General features: G+C 41.4%; 1 protein-coding gene across 3 annotated transcripts in view; it reads right to left on the bottom strand.

Moving 5' to 3' along the window:
• The window catches only part of jakmip1 (janus kinase and microtubule interacting protein 1), an 85,737-nt gene that overhangs the window by 27,362 nt on the left and 39,467 nt on the right, over positions 1 to 18,908 (bottom strand). For all 3 annotated transcript variants that reach the window (XM_077237743.1, XM_077237744.1, XM_077237745.1), the window contains exons 4-10: positions 15,299 to 15,478; positions 15,084 to 15,197; positions 8,514 to 8,660; positions 8,247 to 8,396; positions 6,196 to 6,255; positions 4,920 to 5,039; positions 2,699 to 2,824 (exon numbers count right to left, since the gene is read on the bottom strand). In XM_077237743.1, the coding sequence (XP_077093858.1) occupies positions 2,699 to 2,824; positions 4,920 to 5,039; positions 6,196 to 6,255; positions 8,247 to 8,396; positions 8,514 to 8,660; positions 15,084 to 15,197; positions 15,299 to 15,478 (897 nt within the window). The remainder of the gene's footprint in view (positions 1 to 2,698; positions 2,825 to 4,919; positions 5,040 to 6,195; positions 6,256 to 8,246; positions 8,397 to 8,513; positions 8,661 to 15,083; positions 15,198 to 15,298; positions 15,479 to 18,908) is intronic.

The raw sequence follows: 18,908 nt of genomic DNA, 5'->3' as shown, positions 1-18,908 counted from the left end.
ATCTCCCTGTTCCTCTTTCCCACGTATTTATACCTTATTTAACGTGTGGAACGGAGGGAGCAGAATAGCCAGAGCTAATCTGAGATGAGGCATTAAACCGCCACAAGCTAAAGATTGAGGAACACTTCACCAACTCAAACTCACAACGTATGTGGCAGAGCATTCAGGCCATTAGTGACTACAAACCTACTTACCCCTCTCCTCCATCCATCGATATCACCTTCCTTAATGAGCTAAATAACTTTTACGCTCACTTTTAAAGGGATATCCAGGAACTGACAAACAAAATCGAGCTTTCTGCTGACCCCCATCCTCACCAAGTGCTTTGAGCGTTGGTCTTGGATCTCAAAACCGGTCTCCCACCCACTCTTGATACTTATCAATTCGCAAAAAAGGGAGCACGGAAGATGCAATTTCCATAACGCTGCATTCAGTTCTCTCTCATTTTGGACAATAAAGACACTTACGCTGGAATGCTGTTCCTTGATTTTAGTTCAGCATTCAACACTGTCATCCCATCCAGATTATTTATCAAACTTAGAGACTTGGTCATCAGTACTTTACTCTGCAACTCCCTATTGGACTTTCTGACCAACCGACCCCAGTATGTTCGGTTAGACCACCACTGCTCTTCTACCCTCATTCTTAGCACTGGTGTACCACAGGGCTGTGTGCTGAGTCCTTTCCTCTATTCACTTGTCACCTACGACTGCGATCCCGTACATGGTTCTAGCATCATTGTCAAGTTTGCAGACGACACCACAGTGATCGGACTCATCAAGAACAACGAGTCCGCCTACAGGGAGGAAGTGGACCGCATAGCTGCATGGTGCACTGGTTACAACTTGTTGCTCAACACAAGAAAACCAAAGAACTCATAGTAGACTTTAGGAAGGAGAAACGTGGAGCACACACACCCATCCATATCAATGGCAAGGTAGTGGACTGTGTTACTAGTTTTAAATTCCTAGGGATTCACCTATCCAATGACCTTACATTAACAATCAGCACTCCCAAACTTGAAAGATATCTACAGGAAACATTGTCACAGGAAAGCACACAGCATCATAAAAGATTTCTCTCACCCGGCTCATGGACTGTTTCATCACTTTTATGATGCATAGATGCATCTTTATGATGGATATATGCACTTTTATGATGGACAGATGCACTTTTATGATGGATAGATGCACTTTTAAGATGGACAGATGCACTTTTATGATAGATAGATGCACTTTTATGATGGACAGATGCACTTTTATGATGGACAGAAGCACTTTTATGATAGATAGATGCACTTTTATGATGGACAGATGCACTTTTATGATGGTTAGATGCACTTTTATGATGGACAAATGCACTTTTATGATGGACAAATGCACTTTAATGATGGATAGATGCACTTTTATGATGGACAGATGCACTTTTATGATGGATAGATGCACTTTTATGATGGACAAATGCACTTTAATGATGGATAGATGCACTTTTATGATGGATAGATGCACTTTAATGATGGATAGATGCACTTTTATGATGGACAGATGCACTTTTATGATGGATAGATGCACTTTAATGATGGACAAATGCACTTTAATGATGGACAAATGCACTTTAATGATGGATAGATGCACTATAATGATGGATATATGCACTTTAATGATGGATAGATGCACTTTTATGATGGATATATGCACTTTAATGATGGACAGATGCACTTTTATGATGGATAGATGTACTTTAATGATGGTCAAATGCACTTTAATGATGGATAGATGCACTTTTATGATGGACAGATGCACTTTAATGATGGATAGATGCACTTTTATGATGGATAGATGCACTTTAATGATGGACAAATGCACTTTTATGATGGACAGATGCCCTTTTATGATGGACAGATGCACTTTAATGATGGACAGATGCACTTTTATGATGGATAGATGCACTTTTATGATGGATAGATGCACTTTAATGATGGATAGATGCACTTTTATGATGGACAGATGCAATTTTATGATGGATAGATGCACTTTAATGATGGATAGATGCACTTTTATGATGGATAGAGGCACTTTTATGATGGCTAATGCACTTTAATGATGGACAGATGCACTTTTATGATGGACAAATGCACTTTTATGATGGATAGATGCACTTTAATGATGGACAAATGCACTTTAATGATGGATAGATGCACTTTTATGATGGACAGATGCACTTTTATGATGGATAGATGCACTTTAATGATGGACAAATGCACTTTAATGATGGATAGATGCACTTTTATGATGGACAGATGCACTTTAATGATGGATAGATGCACTTTTATGATGGATAGATGCACTTTTATGATGGACAGATGTACTTTTATGATGGATAGATGCACTTTTATGAAGGACAGATGCACTTTTATCATGGTTAGATGCACTTTAATGCACTTCAAAACAGAAACGGCCATTCACTCCCATTATAAAGCTTGGAAGAGCCAGGACATTTTTTAATATAACTCAGATTGTATTCGTCTGAGAGAAGAATGTCATATACACCTAAGATGACTTGAGGGAGAGTAAATCATGGGCTAACTTAAATGTTTGTGTTAACTATCCCTTTAAAATGAAATGTGTAAGAGATCCGGTGTGTGTGTGCGGTTATCATGCGTGTGTGTGTGTGTGTGTGTGTCTGAGGTCGCGCTCACCCTGCAGTGCCTCTCGGGGTCCAGCGGGCCGGCCGTCTCCTGCAGAAGTGCATATGCTCGCTGTAGCGCCTGGTACTCGCGGGTCAGCTGACGGAACCGTAGCTCCGCCTCCTCCCGGCAGAAGACCTGCCGACAACACAAGCTGTCAATCACAGCTGTCAACACAAGCTGTCAATCAAACCTGTCAACACATTTAATCCACAACACAGGATCAAACTAGTTTAGTAGTTTAAGTTTCCTAAACGTCAAAAACACTATTTCTTTGTTGGTCTAACCCATTCATTGTTTATTATTGTGATATCTATATTTACAGTGCAGGGCGAGTAATAATCTGTGTTTCCATTCACCTATTTTTATGTGCATTTTGGGATATCGCAAAAAAAAAAACTGCTGAATGGAAATAGCATGATGAGCATTAATTTTACAAATGTGCATTAAAAACAAGTGTCTTTTTAAACATTTTATCCGACACGAACACATGCACATAAACTATGATGGAAACGGAAGAAATCCCTGTATGCAAAGCATATCCTCACGTGACGCCAGCAGAGGCTGTGATTGGATAACTGGAGTAACCAGTGGACCAATGGCATCACAGCGTCTCTAATGTTGGTTTGGTGTTTCAGAGTCAAAGTGTGTGATCAGAATGATGTGGTTTAATTCCCTCCAGAAGCGTCTCACACACACGAGTGTGTTCCCGAACACCAGCATCCGAACGCTAGAGAACATGACAGCGTTTACTGTGTTTCGTCTGACGCTCTGAGACACACTCGTTTATGATGGAGGGAAAAATAGTCGATTGCAGAAACTTACAGTTTACTACTGATATTTGGCACCAGGAAGTGATGATGTTGTTTTCTTGAACACGTGGAATGGAAAAGTGTTTTATGCCATATTCCAATTTTGCACATTTAAATTGACTTTAAACACAAAGTGTTATTTTTATACAAGCCAAGTAACATTGATTTGTACACAGCAGCTTTTCAGAAAATCATGATATTAATGTTTATGACCTCATGCCTTAAAGTAAGATTAGAGCTATACGATAATATGGTTTACATTCTGTATCGATACAAACAATCAAACAGTTGATATTTGATATACTGTATAGTATATATTGCTTATGTGAGTATGTTTGTGAGTAAAGTTGGATAATAAATATTACAAGTTTACATACAGAGCTGTCTGATAATACAGTGAATCTGATTGTGAAGATATTAAGTGAGTGCACTCTTCTTTAATGAGGAGCAGCACACTGGAGAACACTAGAAGAACACACTGTTAAGGGACCGTGTGACGATCAGTTAATGACCCACTGCTCGTTACCCAGCTCTGCGGAACTAATGAACCAGAGTCAACAGCTCATCTGACCAATCAGCACGCCTGATTCCCATCATGCTCTGAGTTAAACAAACACTGCATGACATCAACACGTTTCCTCCGATCAGATGTTCAGTGGTTTTCCTAGCACTTTGAAACAGTTGTTATGTGGTTTACAGCGTGTTCTGGGCTGCTGCAAGATTGTTTCTTACATATGATCTATGGTTTTGTATTCAAAGGACACGAAATATTATCTTTTTACTCTGTACTGTATTATTCCTGTCTGTCGAACAAAAATGTAGGGCTTTTTTAAATCACTAATACTAAATATAAACAATAGTAATAGTGACGATTGCATATAAACAATGGGTTTTGAAAGTGAGACAAAAAAATTATTAAATAAAATCTCAGAAAGATTGATCGATAGTACAAGAAAAGATGAATTAAAAGAGGTGAATACAAGTGCATTTGGTTCGTAAGTACACTACTGTTCAAAGGTTTGGCGTAAAAAGAAACACTTTTATTCATCAAGGATGCATTCTATTGGTAAAAAGTGACAGTAAAGATATTTATAATGTTAAAAAAGATTCTATTTAAAATAAATGCTGTTCTTTTGAACTTTCCTGAAAAATCCTGAAAAATAAAATATATGATGGTTTCCACAAAAATCTAAAAATTGTTTTTTTTGTTGAAATTTTTTTAAAATTCAGCTTTGATCACAGGAATAACTTACACTTTACTATATATTCACATAGAAAACAGAAGAATATTTCACTGTTTTTACTGTATTTTGATTAAATAAACGCAGGTTTGCTGAGCAGCAGAGACTGCCATACGTCACAGATGCTGGAGTGTGTTTGTGCAGGTTTTACATCGGTTAGTGCAGTAAATCATGACATACGTCCTCGAGGTCCTCTTCGGGTGTAGCAGGGGTGTGATCTGTGTTATATGATGTCAGAGACGACGTCTCAGAGTCCACAGATTCTTCATCAAATCCAAAATATGTCTCCACAACATGCCTCTGAAAGAGAGAATCAGGTCTTAAACATCATATGCATGTCTTCATAAATCACTCGCTAACTTTCACACAACATCCGCCAGTGACGCGAATCGAGACGTGTGATGATGATCTCTTCAGCTTCTCTCGGGATCGTTCCTGCTCCCAAACCTGCCATTACTGCATTACTGCAAATCTTTCTTTTCACAGATTGAAGGAATCAAGGTTATTGTCAGAGATACCCACAGACGCTGAAAACACAGCGCGACTCGTTTCTGAACCCACAAACAAAACTTCAAGGATTTCCCATGTCACTCATGAAATCGAAGGTCCCTCGGATGCGTCCCTTACCATCGTGTTTGTAGGTCATCTCCTGACAGCCGGAGAAATACAGACACACCAGCGCACACAGACACAGGAACATGGAGAGATACAGCACCAGCAGAAAGTACTCGCTCATCCTGGACGGGTTTACAAACACACACTCATCATCTTCCTCAGCGTTCTCCAGCAGAGCCACAGATGTGTGTGTTACGCCAGTGTTCTCCAGCAGAGCCACAGATGTGTGTGTGTGTGTGTGTGTTACGCCAGCGTTCTCAAGCAGAGCCACTGATGTGTGTGTGTTACACCAGAGTTCTCAAGCAGAGCCACTAATGTGTGTGTGTTACACCAGAGTCGGATGTGTTTATAGTCACGTCTGCTGACTCCGCCTCCTTAGCAACACTTCTGGAGAACCAACAACTAAACCTGATCACCATCACAACATCAGGACTTACCTCGTCTAACCCATCTCATCTATTCAGGACATCCTCAAATGTTCCCAGAGAGGTTTTCTCATTTTCAGGGGCCAATTTTATACCCAAACCATATTACGTAAATCCAAACACACACAAACTCAGGGGGTAGTGACATCTGCGTATAGACTTTAGTTGAGACTTTTTAATGTGGCTTTTAGTTGTTTAGTTTAGTTGTTTTTGACTGTTGTGACCCTTTAGACAAGAAGAGAAATCTGGAGAATGCCAGAGAAAGAAAAGAGAAAGCAAAGGTCTCGAGAGGCCAATTACTGTGCGACGCTCATCAGAGGAGGCCGTTGCTTAGAGACAGAGTCCATACAGAGAAGAGAATAACCAGAGCGAAACTTCCACACGTGGATGAAGAGGAGTTCTGTGAATGAGCTCACCTTGGGTAACTTGATGTTTTTCCTCCGGTTCTTCTTGTTGATTACCAGCCTGTCCCGTTCCTGAAAGCACATTCATACATCACATAAAACACACACACACCTCAGAGTCGTTGCTCAGCGTGAGCTTCATTTCACATGGGATCAGAACGAGTGTCACATTTCAAAAGTTTGGGGTCGGTAAGATTTTCTGTGTTTGAAAGATGTCTCTTAGGGTACGTTTACACGACAACGATGTCCTAAAACACACGGATCAGCGACTGTAATCGCTGTATTCTGCTGCCAGGCCAGTAGATGGCGATGTCACTTTGTAAAGAAACACTATATGCACAGCAGACTGAACACGTAACACGCATGACGTCACCGTTTTCACATATTCACAGGTTTGCAGTTTACACAGACAATAACGATATAGTTTTTAAAAACGTATACTTTGAAGCCCGTTTTCAAAAGTTTGCATTTTCAGGTTCCCTAAACGCCGTTTCCGTTTTTAGTTGAAACCGGTGTCGTGTAATCGGCTGTCTCTATATGAATCTGGATACATCACCATGGAAAACACATCTTTTTTCTCTGTTTTGGCCTTCCGTTGACACAGACACATGTAAACCTGTGAAGTGTGAGTGTGAGAGCGCTGGTGTGGTTTTGGAGTCTGGACTGTGGTATTTGAAATCGATGAGGCACATTTAGTCATGTGATGTACGGACGGATATCTATGATTAGACCAGTATGTGCTGTGTTGCTACAGTGTTACTTTGGACAATCTTCATATTACATTCCTGCAAAGATGACAGAAGATGTACATGAGGGCGATTGACCTGAAGATCATGGCAGAAGAGTAGCGTGAGGACTTTATTATGTCTGCACTCTCAGTATCATCCCAGCAAGCTTTTATTGCGCTTTACACACGTGCAGTAAGATGATTTAAGCGTTTCAGTGTGGACGAGAAACATATCGACAACGTTTGGTAACGCTAGTGTGGAATGAAACTTGTCAGTATAAATGTAATTTAATGCTCACCAAGACTGCATTTATTTAAAAGTCGTACTGTCACATTCTGACCCCAAACTCTTGAAGATTGTGTTTCCCCGACAGCGCTCTGTTGTTGGGAATACTGTAATATCAGCATGTGTGTAAACAGAAGTCATGAGGGAGGGGAAGAGAAAATGAGGCTGTAATTCATTTCTAATTAGGCTTTCTGAATAAACAAACGAATTAACAGACACAGCGCTGATTACCAAACACAAGTAATTACAGGGCAAGGCCAATTAGAGAATGAGCACAAACACAGACACGCATTATAAAGCTAAAACCAGGCGAGGACACAGAATCTGAATGGAAATTCCTGGCCTTATGGCTGGAACACACTACACGATTTTAAAACACTAAGCATCATAGACTCGCAGAGTTTGTAACTAGATCCAGAGGAAAACCTGGGGATCAAACACTAAACGACTGAGGAGCACAGCATACACTACCAGACTTTCGAACAGAACACACTCACGCAGAAGAACATGCTTTGTTGCTCGAAGTCATGTGGCAAATAAAAACAATATGTGTTAAAATCAGCTCAAAATATCCAACATGTGTGATGTCCTCCGACTGGATTGAAGCTTAAAAAATAGCAATCTGTGATCATCATACACTATGCGATTTTCTGTGAAATCTGTCAACTCAAATCTGCAGTAACTAGCGTCAACTTGTCCTGACTGTAAATTGGGGCAAATCTTGTGCAGTGTATTCCAGCCTTTATTGAGGGCTTATTATTGAAATGTTCATTTGCTTAACCATTTCTACAAAAGGGCATGTCTTTGTTAACCAATAGCATCAAAGCCTCACGTTCCATTGGCAAATGAAATCATGATGGATAAAATCTAAATTCAATCGGTTCACTCAATGCACACACAAATGCATTAATATGGAAGGTAAATATGTTGTGGATCAGGTTCATGTTCACTCCACTGCTCTCGGTGAACTCCTCAAGCATGCCTGACATGGATTATTCGCACAAGCCTTCCTCTCACTTCAGATCTCAACATGCGTGCACTCACACACACCTGTGTGAGCTCGTCTATAACGCCGCGTTGCTCGCTGATTTGCAGGCGCAGATACTCGAGCTCCTGTTGCTCGTGGGTTTGACTGAGGTCCGTCAGAGAAGTGTGTCTCTTCAGGACGCCCGGCTGCGAGTTCTGGTGAGATTTCTCCTTCTGAGGAAACACAGGGAGAGGGATTCACTCTACAAGATCAGTTTAAGTACAGTACGGGCTAAACGATGAACGTTCATTAAACAAATATTATTCTAAATGCTGGCTTTCTCAACACACCTGTTCTGCGTTCTCTCTGCTGAGCGTCTTCAGTTTGTCCTCCATGCGCTGTAGAGTCTGCTGCAGCTCTTCATTCTTCTTACTCAAGCGTTTATTCTTTTCCATGAGAGGCTTCATCTCTCCCTCGGTTTCCCGCACTCGTTTCAGCTGTACGACAGAGAGAGACGGATCTACAGACAGGCCTAACAGAACACATGACTTATTGTGATTTCCATCATCATTAGGAACCTATGTGAAAGACTTTTCTAACAGATATTAAACACAATAAAAAATCTTTTGATAGCAAATAAAAATCTTTGAAGAACAGTGGCTCTACACTGTAAGAAGAAATGTAAAGATCATAAATAAAATTAAGATTATTGGAGTTTGTTTTACAAGAAAAAACTATTTCAGTCATTTTACTTCAAAATGTCACGTTTAATTCAATGTGTTAATTGTCATTTCATTAAACGTAATTATTTGTGAAATTTACAAGCAATTTCTGAGGGAAAACTCTTCCAAAGTAAATCGTACAGCATTTTTTTTTCAGTGTAGTGAGTGAAAGGGGGGGGGGGGGGGGGGGGATTGCTAAATGCAAAAAATAAAATACAAAGAAGTGTATAATCATTCATTTTTATCAGCAAATCAGCAGATTAAAAATGCTTCCCATATCTTTTGTCATTGATGTCAAACTCCAAGGGCAAGATTTACTAACAACTTGCTCCAGCCAAACCCTCTTTTGCGGTTAAAAACTACTGTCAGTATTTACATAAGACAAACAGTGAAAAATCAAAGCTGAAAAGTTGCGGACATGGTTATTTTTGCAGCTGACCTTATTGTATATGGATTTGTAGGAGTTTCCCTTTCAGATGCTAAATTTATGTGAGGAGGAATAATCATGTATTGTTTGTTTGACTCTATAATAAAAATAAAGACTGATTAGACTAAATAACAGTCTGTGCATGCAAAGATAACATGACAGTAAAAATTTATGTTCAGTCACTTTGCTTCTACTGTCACACAGCAGATGGAGGCAAGACAGGTAAGTAGCAAACAGATATATTTTATTTGCAGGTATCGAAGAAGCAGCAGGAGAGATGAATGCGTGAGTATCAAGCAGTCTGATAATTTGGTGAAACTTAGCTTGCAGGTAATAGAGTTCTTTGGTTCTTTGTCTTGCAGATTAGGCGGATGACAGAAGTGGATATTGAACAGGACCATGGAAGCAGGAGGTTTAGGGCAAGAGGACCGAAGACGGATGACAGAAGACGATGAAGACAGGTTGATATCTCAGGTGAGACGAACAGGTAGGGAGTCTGTGAACGTTGGTTGGTAACGACGAGACAGTACGACTGAAGTGTGGATGGAGACTGCTATTTAAAGGGAGTGCTGGTGATTAGATGCAGGTGCAGAGAATCAGTATTCCGGTGATTGTGAATGACAGGGTGGAGCTGAGTGATGCGGTGTGTTGAGTGGCTGGTGATGTGGCAGATCCTGTGACAGTACGGATCCTGAGGGCCACAGGGTGCGACGACGGGGGCGACCTCGACCTCAGTGAGCAGGAAGGTTGGGATATTCCTCGAGGAATTAAGTTGGCAGAGATGGGTCCAATATATCGTCACAGGTTACCCAGGAGAGTTCCACGAGAACGTATCCCTCCCAGTGGACGATGTACTCTAGTTGGGTGCCCTGTCATCGGAAGTCAAGGATGGCGTGAAATCTGTAGATGCGGTTTTCTTCTGCGATTTCCTGCGGAGGAGGAACAGCCACATCACTAGTTCCTGGAGGAGAAGACAACAGAGGTTCAAGGTAGGGTTTGAGGAGAGAAACATGGAAAGAGGGTGATATGTGGTAGTGTGAGGGTAGGTTGAGCCTGTAGGTTACTTCATTGATCTGCGGCTGCACTGTGAAGGGACCTATGTAGCGGGGACTAAGCTTACAACAAGGCAGGCAAAGACGGATGTCTCTAGCTGAGAGCCAGACCTTTTGCCCTTGGTGGTATCTGGGAGTGACAGATCTTTGTACATCAGCTTGGTTCTTGTGTCTTCGCACAGCCTGTTGAAGATGTACGTCTGCTGAGTCCCATACCCTCTAGCTTATTTCGAACCAGGGGTTGACAGCTGGAATCTCTGATAGTTCCAAGGAACCAGGGGAACAGAGGTGGCTGGTAACCGAGCATGCATTGGAAAGGTGTAAAACTCGTGGTCTCAGGGAGTTTTTGGCATACTTGGTCCAGGGGAGGAAACGGCTCCAGCTGTCCAGCTTATTGTTGGTGGCAGTAGGACCGCAGGTATCTCCTGGTCTCCTGGATCTAACGCTCAGTCTGGCCATTTGTTTGTGGGTGGTATCCTGAAAGGCTCACGAAGACTCCCAATAACCTGAAGAAGGCTTGCCAGACTCTGTAAATTAATTGGGGGACGTCTACATACTGATACAATGTCCTCCGGGAGTCCAAAATGACGGAATTCATGCTGGAAAAGCAGTTCAGCGGCCACCAGTGCTGTGGGCAGGCCCTTCAGGTGTATCAGTTTGCAAGCTTTGGAGAACTACTTCAAATACACAGGTGTTGGAGATAGAAGATTGTAGATCAGTCATAAACTCGATTTCCACACGGGACAAGGGTCTCTGAGGTATAGGCAGTTGGACCAGCTTCCCCCGGGAGCCTTCGTAGTGTGTTGGTTATGGCACAGACAGAGCAGCCCTTCACATATTGGGAGATATCCTGGGTCATGGTGGGTCACCAGTAATGATTTTGAAGAACCAAGCGGGTTCTCTGGCTACATGGGTGTCCAGAGCCAAGAGAGGTGTGTGCTGAGTCCATGAGGAACGAATGAAGGGAGTGGCTTGGCCGATTTGGTCGTCGAGAGCCCATATGATGGGACTTATGATCATGGATGGAGGGAGGATGGATTCTGGAGGAGAAGGATGAGGTCTCTACAGTTGACCAGGAGGATAAGTGACGATGAAATTGAATCTGGTGAAGAAAAGGGCTCACCGGGCTTGTCGAGGGTTAAGTCTCTTGTCATCACGAAGGTTTTCAAGGTTTCGATGACCCGTGACAACTTCAAACTAATGATTGGCTCCCTCCAGCCAGTGTCTCCACTCTTTGAGAGCTAACTTGATCGGCAAAAGTTCTCTGTTATCAATATCATAGTTATGCTTCGCCGGGGACAGCTTTTTGGAAAAGAAGGCACATGGATGGAGTCGTGGAGGGTCACCCTACCGCTGGGAAAGTACAGCTCCTACCCCAGTAGAGGAAGCATCTATTTCAATGATGTATGGAAGATCATGGTCGGGATGGACCAGGATAGGAGCTGTGAGGAAGGCTTCTTTGAGAAGATGGAAGGCTTGTGTGGCTGGCAGGTTCCAGGACAGAGACTTGGGCCGATCTTTGAGTAGAGAAGTGATGAGGCTGTTATTGTTGATGAATCGTTGGTAAAAGTTAGCAAATCCAAGGAAGCGTTGTGACTCTTTAAATGAAGACGTAAGGGCCAGTCACGGATAGTCTCCCCCTTCTTTTGGTCCATCAGGATACCATTATGGTCAATGACATTCCCCAGGAAGTGTATGGCAATTTGTGGATCTCACACTTTTCAAGCTTGAGATAAAGGTGGTGTTCTCTCAGCTTTTGTAGGACACGCCTCTAGCTTTCTTCGAACCAGGGGTTGACAGTTGGAATCTCTGATAGTTCCAGGGAAACAGGGAAACAGAGGTGGCTGGTAACCGAGCATGCATTGGAAAGGTGTAAAACTCGTGGTCTCAGGGAGTTTTGGGCATACTTGGTCCAGGGGAGGAAACGGCTCCCGCTGTCTTATTGTTGGTGGCAGAAGGACCCCAGGTATCTCCTGGTCTCCTGGATCTAACGCTCTGTCTGGCCACTTATTTGCGGGTGGTATCCTGACAAAAGGCTCATGAAGACTCCCAATAACCTGAAGAAGGCTTGCCAGACTCTGTATATTAATTGGGCGCGTCTACCTGATACAATGTCCTCCGGGAGTCCAAAATGACGGAATTCATGCTGGAAAAGCAGTTCAGCGGCCTCAAGTGCTGTGGCAGCGCCAGTGGGACCAGTGTTGGCGACTGGGAGTAGATGAGAACATTGTCGATGTAGACGATGACGAACTGGTCGAGGAACTCCTGGAATACCTCATTCATTTATTCCTCAAATACAGAGGGTGAAATGGACAATCCATATGGCATCACAAGATATTTGTAGTGCCCTGAGGGTGTTACATAGGCAGTCTTCCATTCATCACCCTCACGTATTCAAATGAGGTTGTATGCGCTCCACAGGTCCAATTTGGAAAAGATGCGAGCCCCACGTAGCTATTCTATGGCGGGAGGTACCAGAGGATGGGGATAGCGTTAATTCACTGTTTGGTCTTTGAGGATACGGTAGTCGATGCACGGCCGCAAGCCTCCGTCCTTCTTGCTGGGGACATAGATGGTCGGATGAACTGCTGTTGTAGAGGTTCCTCAATATACACCCCGCCTTCTGCTCGGGGATGGACAGTGGGTAGATTCGACCCTCGGGTAAGGTGGCCCCAGGCAGCAGGTCGATGGCACAGTCCCATGGCTAAGGTGGTAGTTGAGTTGCCAGTTGTTTACTGAACACATCCTGGAACGCCCAGTATTCAGGAGGAATCTCAAACTTGTGTTCGGTTTCAGGACTCTCCACGGAGGTAGAATTCAGGGAAATTATAGGAGGCGGAGTGGACCTAAGCTGATCGCTTGTAGATGTGAAACAGGCAGTCTTGAAAACAGGAATCACCCCACTGAAGGTTCTCTCTGGAATTCCAGTTGATGTTGGGAGTATGTTGAGACATCCATGGATGCCTCAGGATGATATCAGCGGTTGAACCTTCCACTATGAACTGTGGGGGAGAAATGACGAATGAGACATACGAGCTGAACCACTTTCATTCCAGACTGATTGTGCCCTTTGTAGCGCTCATCCAGAGAGCAAGGAGATTGTGAAAGCTATTTTTGAGCGATCAGTGATGAATGATTGAGGCTGTGAGTGGCAGTGACTGACAAACAGCATGAACTATTTCAGCAAATGGATCTGGCTTCAGCGTAGGGCTGGGCAATAAAACGGTATCGGTATTTATTGACGGTACACCATTGTCGGTAACAATATAAAACATTTTTCGATATAGTGTTCTATTTTCATTCAAATGCATACGCATAACAGTAGATCTTGGGGGCCATTCACACATTGCGTCTTTAGCGTGCTCAAGGTCGTTATTTAAAATGTAGGCTCATAATGGAAGAGACATTGGCACGACATCAAATGTCAAATGTAATGAAAGCGGAACAAAACTGCGCTACTCATTATTTTGTGCTTCACGGACCGTTTATCAGTTTGGACCAATGCAGCGTGAGCCGATCTAGATCAAGCGACAGTGTCACTACAGCGCTAAGAATGCTTTCAAGTATGTCACATCTTTTTCCAGCACTTCAAAACTCAAATATTATCATATTTAAATGTTATTTTTAATGTGAATTACCCCATTTATAAAATTAAAAGTTTCAAGATATAGGAAAACTCACACTTATTTAAAAATATTTTTTCTTTTAATAAATATATATATTTTTTAAATCAAGGAAATTTCTCTGGCATTTCTTTCTTTTTGCTGTATGGAAAACGTACCGAACCGTGACACCCCTGTGTCGTATCGAACCGAGCGGTTAATTCTGTGATCCGTTACACCACTACAGATGTTGATCTGCATCAAAGTTTGCCTTGATTGTTCTATGTTTACACTTTTATATTGCACACATTTTGTAACACTTTAAGTTCAAGTTTCTTTAACACTTACTATCTCTTAATATAAGACATAAAGAAGATATTTTTGCTTACATTTTATTTTAGTTTTTGACTGCTTAAACTAATATAATTTGTTGTTTGCCTTAATAGTGTGGATAAATAAAAAAACAGTGGATTAAAATTTAAACTTTTCTACTTGTCTTCAACAAAACGTTATACAAAATGTCAATAATTATTGACATACTATATTGTAACGATATGAAATACTATATTGTGATAATTTTTTTAGCTATATCGCCCAGCCCTGCTTCAGCATCACGTTGCATCTTCACTCTGGTCTGGATGCGGTGTGTGTCGAGTGGCTGGAGATGTGGCAGATCCTGTGACATCCACATTGCTTGAAAGGTGAGATATATGTTTATTTATTATAGAAAATCATTACAGCATAGAAAATGTCCTGTTGTAAAAACAAACAAAAACATCTGAATGCAGATCATCGACGTGTAAAAAAAAGATTTTTTTTAAATATATAAATATGTATATATATGAATAAAAGAAACATTTCCTTGTTTTAGAAGTGCTTTATGATCGGTATGTGCGCATCTGTCATGAGCACTGCAGTCTTATCAATAGGCATGTGTGAACACCTCTGAAGTAAACTAACCCAACTAATGCAGAAGGTTTTGTGTGATGGGCAGGTTTAGGGGTTATAATCAATGTTGAAAGCAGCTTGCTGTGGAAACCATGTTTTTCAGGATTCTGTGTGCGTGAGGGAGAGTGTGTGTGTGTGCGCGTGCGTGTATGTGTGCGTGTGTATGTACCAGTTCGTTCCTCTCGTCTGACAGCAGTGTGTTCCTGTCCTCTAGTTTCCTGATGACGGCCTGCAGCTCAGCGATCTTCAGCTGAAACCGGCGTACGTCTCTCTCTTCCACTTCCTATGAACGGAGAAACATGCTTTACTGTGTGATGGTGTGTAGGAAAAGGTGTCTGACACATTACTCGTGTTCATGTTCCCGTTTCTGATCCCAGAACACACCTGGTTAATGGCGGAGTCGGTGTTTTCCCCGAGGGAGGGCACCAGCTCTCTCTTCGGACTCCCATGATGCCGCTCTGCCTCCACTCTCTGCAGCAGCAGCCGCTGAGTCTGCCCCGCCTGCACACCTAGCTCTCTTTCCAGCGACTGCAGCACACGCTCCCTGCTCTTCAGCTCCTCCATCTCACACACACACACACACACACACACACTTCACTACATGCTTCTGGTCCATTTCACAAACGTCCCCTTAATAGCAGAACTACTGTGCTGGAGTTAGAATCTGTTTCAGCTAGTAATAAACAGAGCATTGAGCTGATTACTAGTAAAGCACAGATCTAGAAACTTTGGCCATACACTATTGTTCAAAGGTTTGGTGTCAGTAAGATTTAAATAAATAAATAAATTACTATTCAGCAAGGACACATTCCATTGATCAAAAGTGACAGTAAAGACATTTGTAATGTTACAAAATATTTCAAATAAATACTGCTCTTTTCAACTTTCTGTTCATCAAATTATCCTGGAAATAAAATGTATCACGGTTTCCACAAAAATATGAAATGTTTTCAACACTGATAATAATCAGAAATGTTTCTTGAGCATCAAATCATCATATTATAGTGATTTCTGAAGGATCATGTGACACTGAAGACTGGAGTAGTGATGCTGAAAATTCAGCTTTGATCACAGGAATAAATTACACTTTACTATATATTCACATAGAAAACAGCTGATTTACCCTGGACTAATATTTCACTTTGTTTACTGTAATTTTGAAATGCAGCCTTTCTGAGCAGAAGAGACTTCACAACAAAAAAAAATCACAGTATCTGTTAAATAATACTGTATATTCAAAACATAAGATTTTGGTTTGGCCAATACATTGTGCATACCAATAACACATTTATAATACAACTTAATTAATGAGACCCAAATTTACATCTCTCTTTTTATTATCTTCTGATTTGTCCAAAGCCTTTTATATAAGGTTGCTAATATCAAATGTGTCTATTTGTTGTCTGTTACTGTTCATGACAAGCACTGTTTGTGATATAATTATAGGTATAAAAAATTAAATATAAGGAAAGCCCATTTTGAGGGATTTTATACTTTAACAAGGCTTTAACAAAGTTCAGCTTAAAAGGTTTCAAATGTGACGTCGTTTTATAGTGTTTTTGAATATTTTCTTCTATTCAAGCTGAATACGTAATAAGTTTGAACTGATGGTCAGAGGTCGGGACGAGACAGAAGGGAAAGTTTCCTGCAGCTTTAACTCTCCTCTCACCCGGAAACATCAAATCTTCTCAAAATCCATCGTTTTTAATGTGGGAAACTAAAACTTTGCATATGGATTACAATTATCAAAATACACATAATTTATTTTGTTTAATTTATTATAACAATAACCATTTAAACTAAATTGTTACACCTTTCACTTTCAGGTCAGTATTAAGTGTGGCATTACACATGAAATTATGCTAATTTATTTATTCATTCTTTTGTTACATCCATGAGTTAGATTTGTCTAAAAAAAATAATATGTGACCGGTCACGGAAACTAGGGACACAAGTCGGTTCTGGGGCATTTTGAGTTATTCATAGATTCTGAAAGTGTAATCTCCAAGCTTTCCAACGATGTGTAACATGTGGAAATCTGATAATATTTGGAGAAGTTGTGGCCATTTGAAAGTAGGTACTTAAAAAAGCTCAACGATGAGAAAACGAGCTCTAAAGATTGTGCAGTTCTCACCTGTCTCTGCTGCTGGGAGTGACAATAGGGCTCATTTACATCTCATTTAGATAAGCCATACCCCCTGTAAAGCTCCTCCATGTGCTTTACAGCTTTTTTTACACTTCGAATGAGTGCACTTCTGCCGCACTAGGCGAAAAACAATTGTGCTGCCCCTCTATTTGCAACGTACCAGCAACAACACACAAAGACCAATATGCCATATGGCCTACATGTAACGCAAAACCAGCAACAACAAACAAAGACCAATATGCCATATACATATAACACAAAACCAGCAATAACACACAAAGACCAATATGCCATATACATATAACGCAAAACAAGCAACAACACACAAAGACCAATATGCCATATACATATAACGCAAAACCAGCAATAACACACAAAGACCAATATGCCATATACATATAACGCAAAACCAGCAACAACACACAATGACCAATAAGCCATAGGCCTATATACCGCAAATAGTGTTCAACGCTCGTGTGCCCAAAATGTCAACACTATTAAAGTTTATGCAGGAGGCAAATACCTGCTGGCATTTTCTTTAAGCAGTTATGACAGGAATTTTCCAAATAATCACATTTCACCTCCTCAAATTACTATTGCAAATCTCTTTACACCACTTTCTTATGTGCGTATACACACACAAATGAAATGTCCACAAGCACATTATATCATCAGCAGGTTCAGCATCTTAAATAACGACTAAAGAGCAAATAAAGCTTAACTTACGTTTCAGAAACTCGCACAGCAGGCCTTCATCGCAGCAAAGGTCTTAACTGCATCCTCTATTTCGATTCTCTGTGCCAGTTCATGTTCTATGGAGATTGTTGCCAGTCCATTAAGTCTGTTCCCTGTTCACAAAACGTTCCCCATTCAAAGCAATCGGGACGTCACATATGAAACAGCCAGCCACCGCTGTCAGCGAGCCGAGCCGCCGTATTCAAGCACTGAGGGCGCGCGCGCCGCACCCATACCTCCGGTTCAGTTTCCCGAGCCCACGAAGTGCGGCGAAAACATTTTCGGTGTAACTGCCAGACGGTTCATTTCGTCTGCGACAATCTTTGCGGCATCCATCTTCATTGAATTTTGATATCAGATAGGGCCTGCAAGAGCACAGCATAATAAGTAGCCATGCGGTTCACTTGGAGGGCGGGGGCAAAAGCGCCGGGTTATTCAGTATTGATATACACACAGACAATGACACGCCACGCCCCTACTGCATGCTAGAATCTCCGAAAACAAGCCGATTTCAACCTCAAAATGTAAGCTTTTAAATATACTAATACTGCTATCTCAAACATGGAGAGGCTTCTTCGTGATTTCAATTAACAGATTCTGCAAAAAATTGAAATTCACCAAATTTAAAAAATAAACTCTTCTTTCTCATTTTGCTCGAAAGTTGTGCTGCCGACTTGTGTCCCTGGTTTCTGTGACGGGTCAAATATGTAAAATAATATATATTTAGCCTGAATCTCTCACACACTTCCAGGACTGAATTTTGCTGGTCAATTTTAATAAGGCACGATAAAAAAAAAATTTAATTGAAATAACAAATAAAGTACATCTAATTAACAACAGGCGATGGCTGTGTAGAGCTAAAGGTCACAGGAGTAAAATGCTGAACAAGGGAAGTGTTAAAGAGAAGCTGCCATCAGTTGGCAGCTTCTCTGGTGGCAGCAGAAGCTCCCTCTGCTGCCACCTACTGATGAAGCACTGCACACTACGACTGATCAGTGTTAAAGAGAAGTCCACACGTCCCTCTGCTGCCACCTACTGATGAAGCACTGCACACTACGACTGATCAGTGTTAAAGAGAAGTCCACACGTCCCTCTGCTGCTACCTACTGATGA

This window comes from Siphateles boraxobius, unplaced genomic scaffold (assembly GCF_051911475.1).
Source record: "Siphateles boraxobius isolate OS27281-9 unplaced genomic scaffold, OSU_SipBor_1 207, whole genome shotgun sequence".
In the NCBI taxonomy this organism is placed as follows: Eukaryota; Metazoa; Chordata; class Actinopteri; order Cypriniformes; family Leuciscidae; genus Siphateles; species Siphateles boraxobius.
This window is presented reverse-complemented; position numbering and strand designations above follow the sequence as displayed.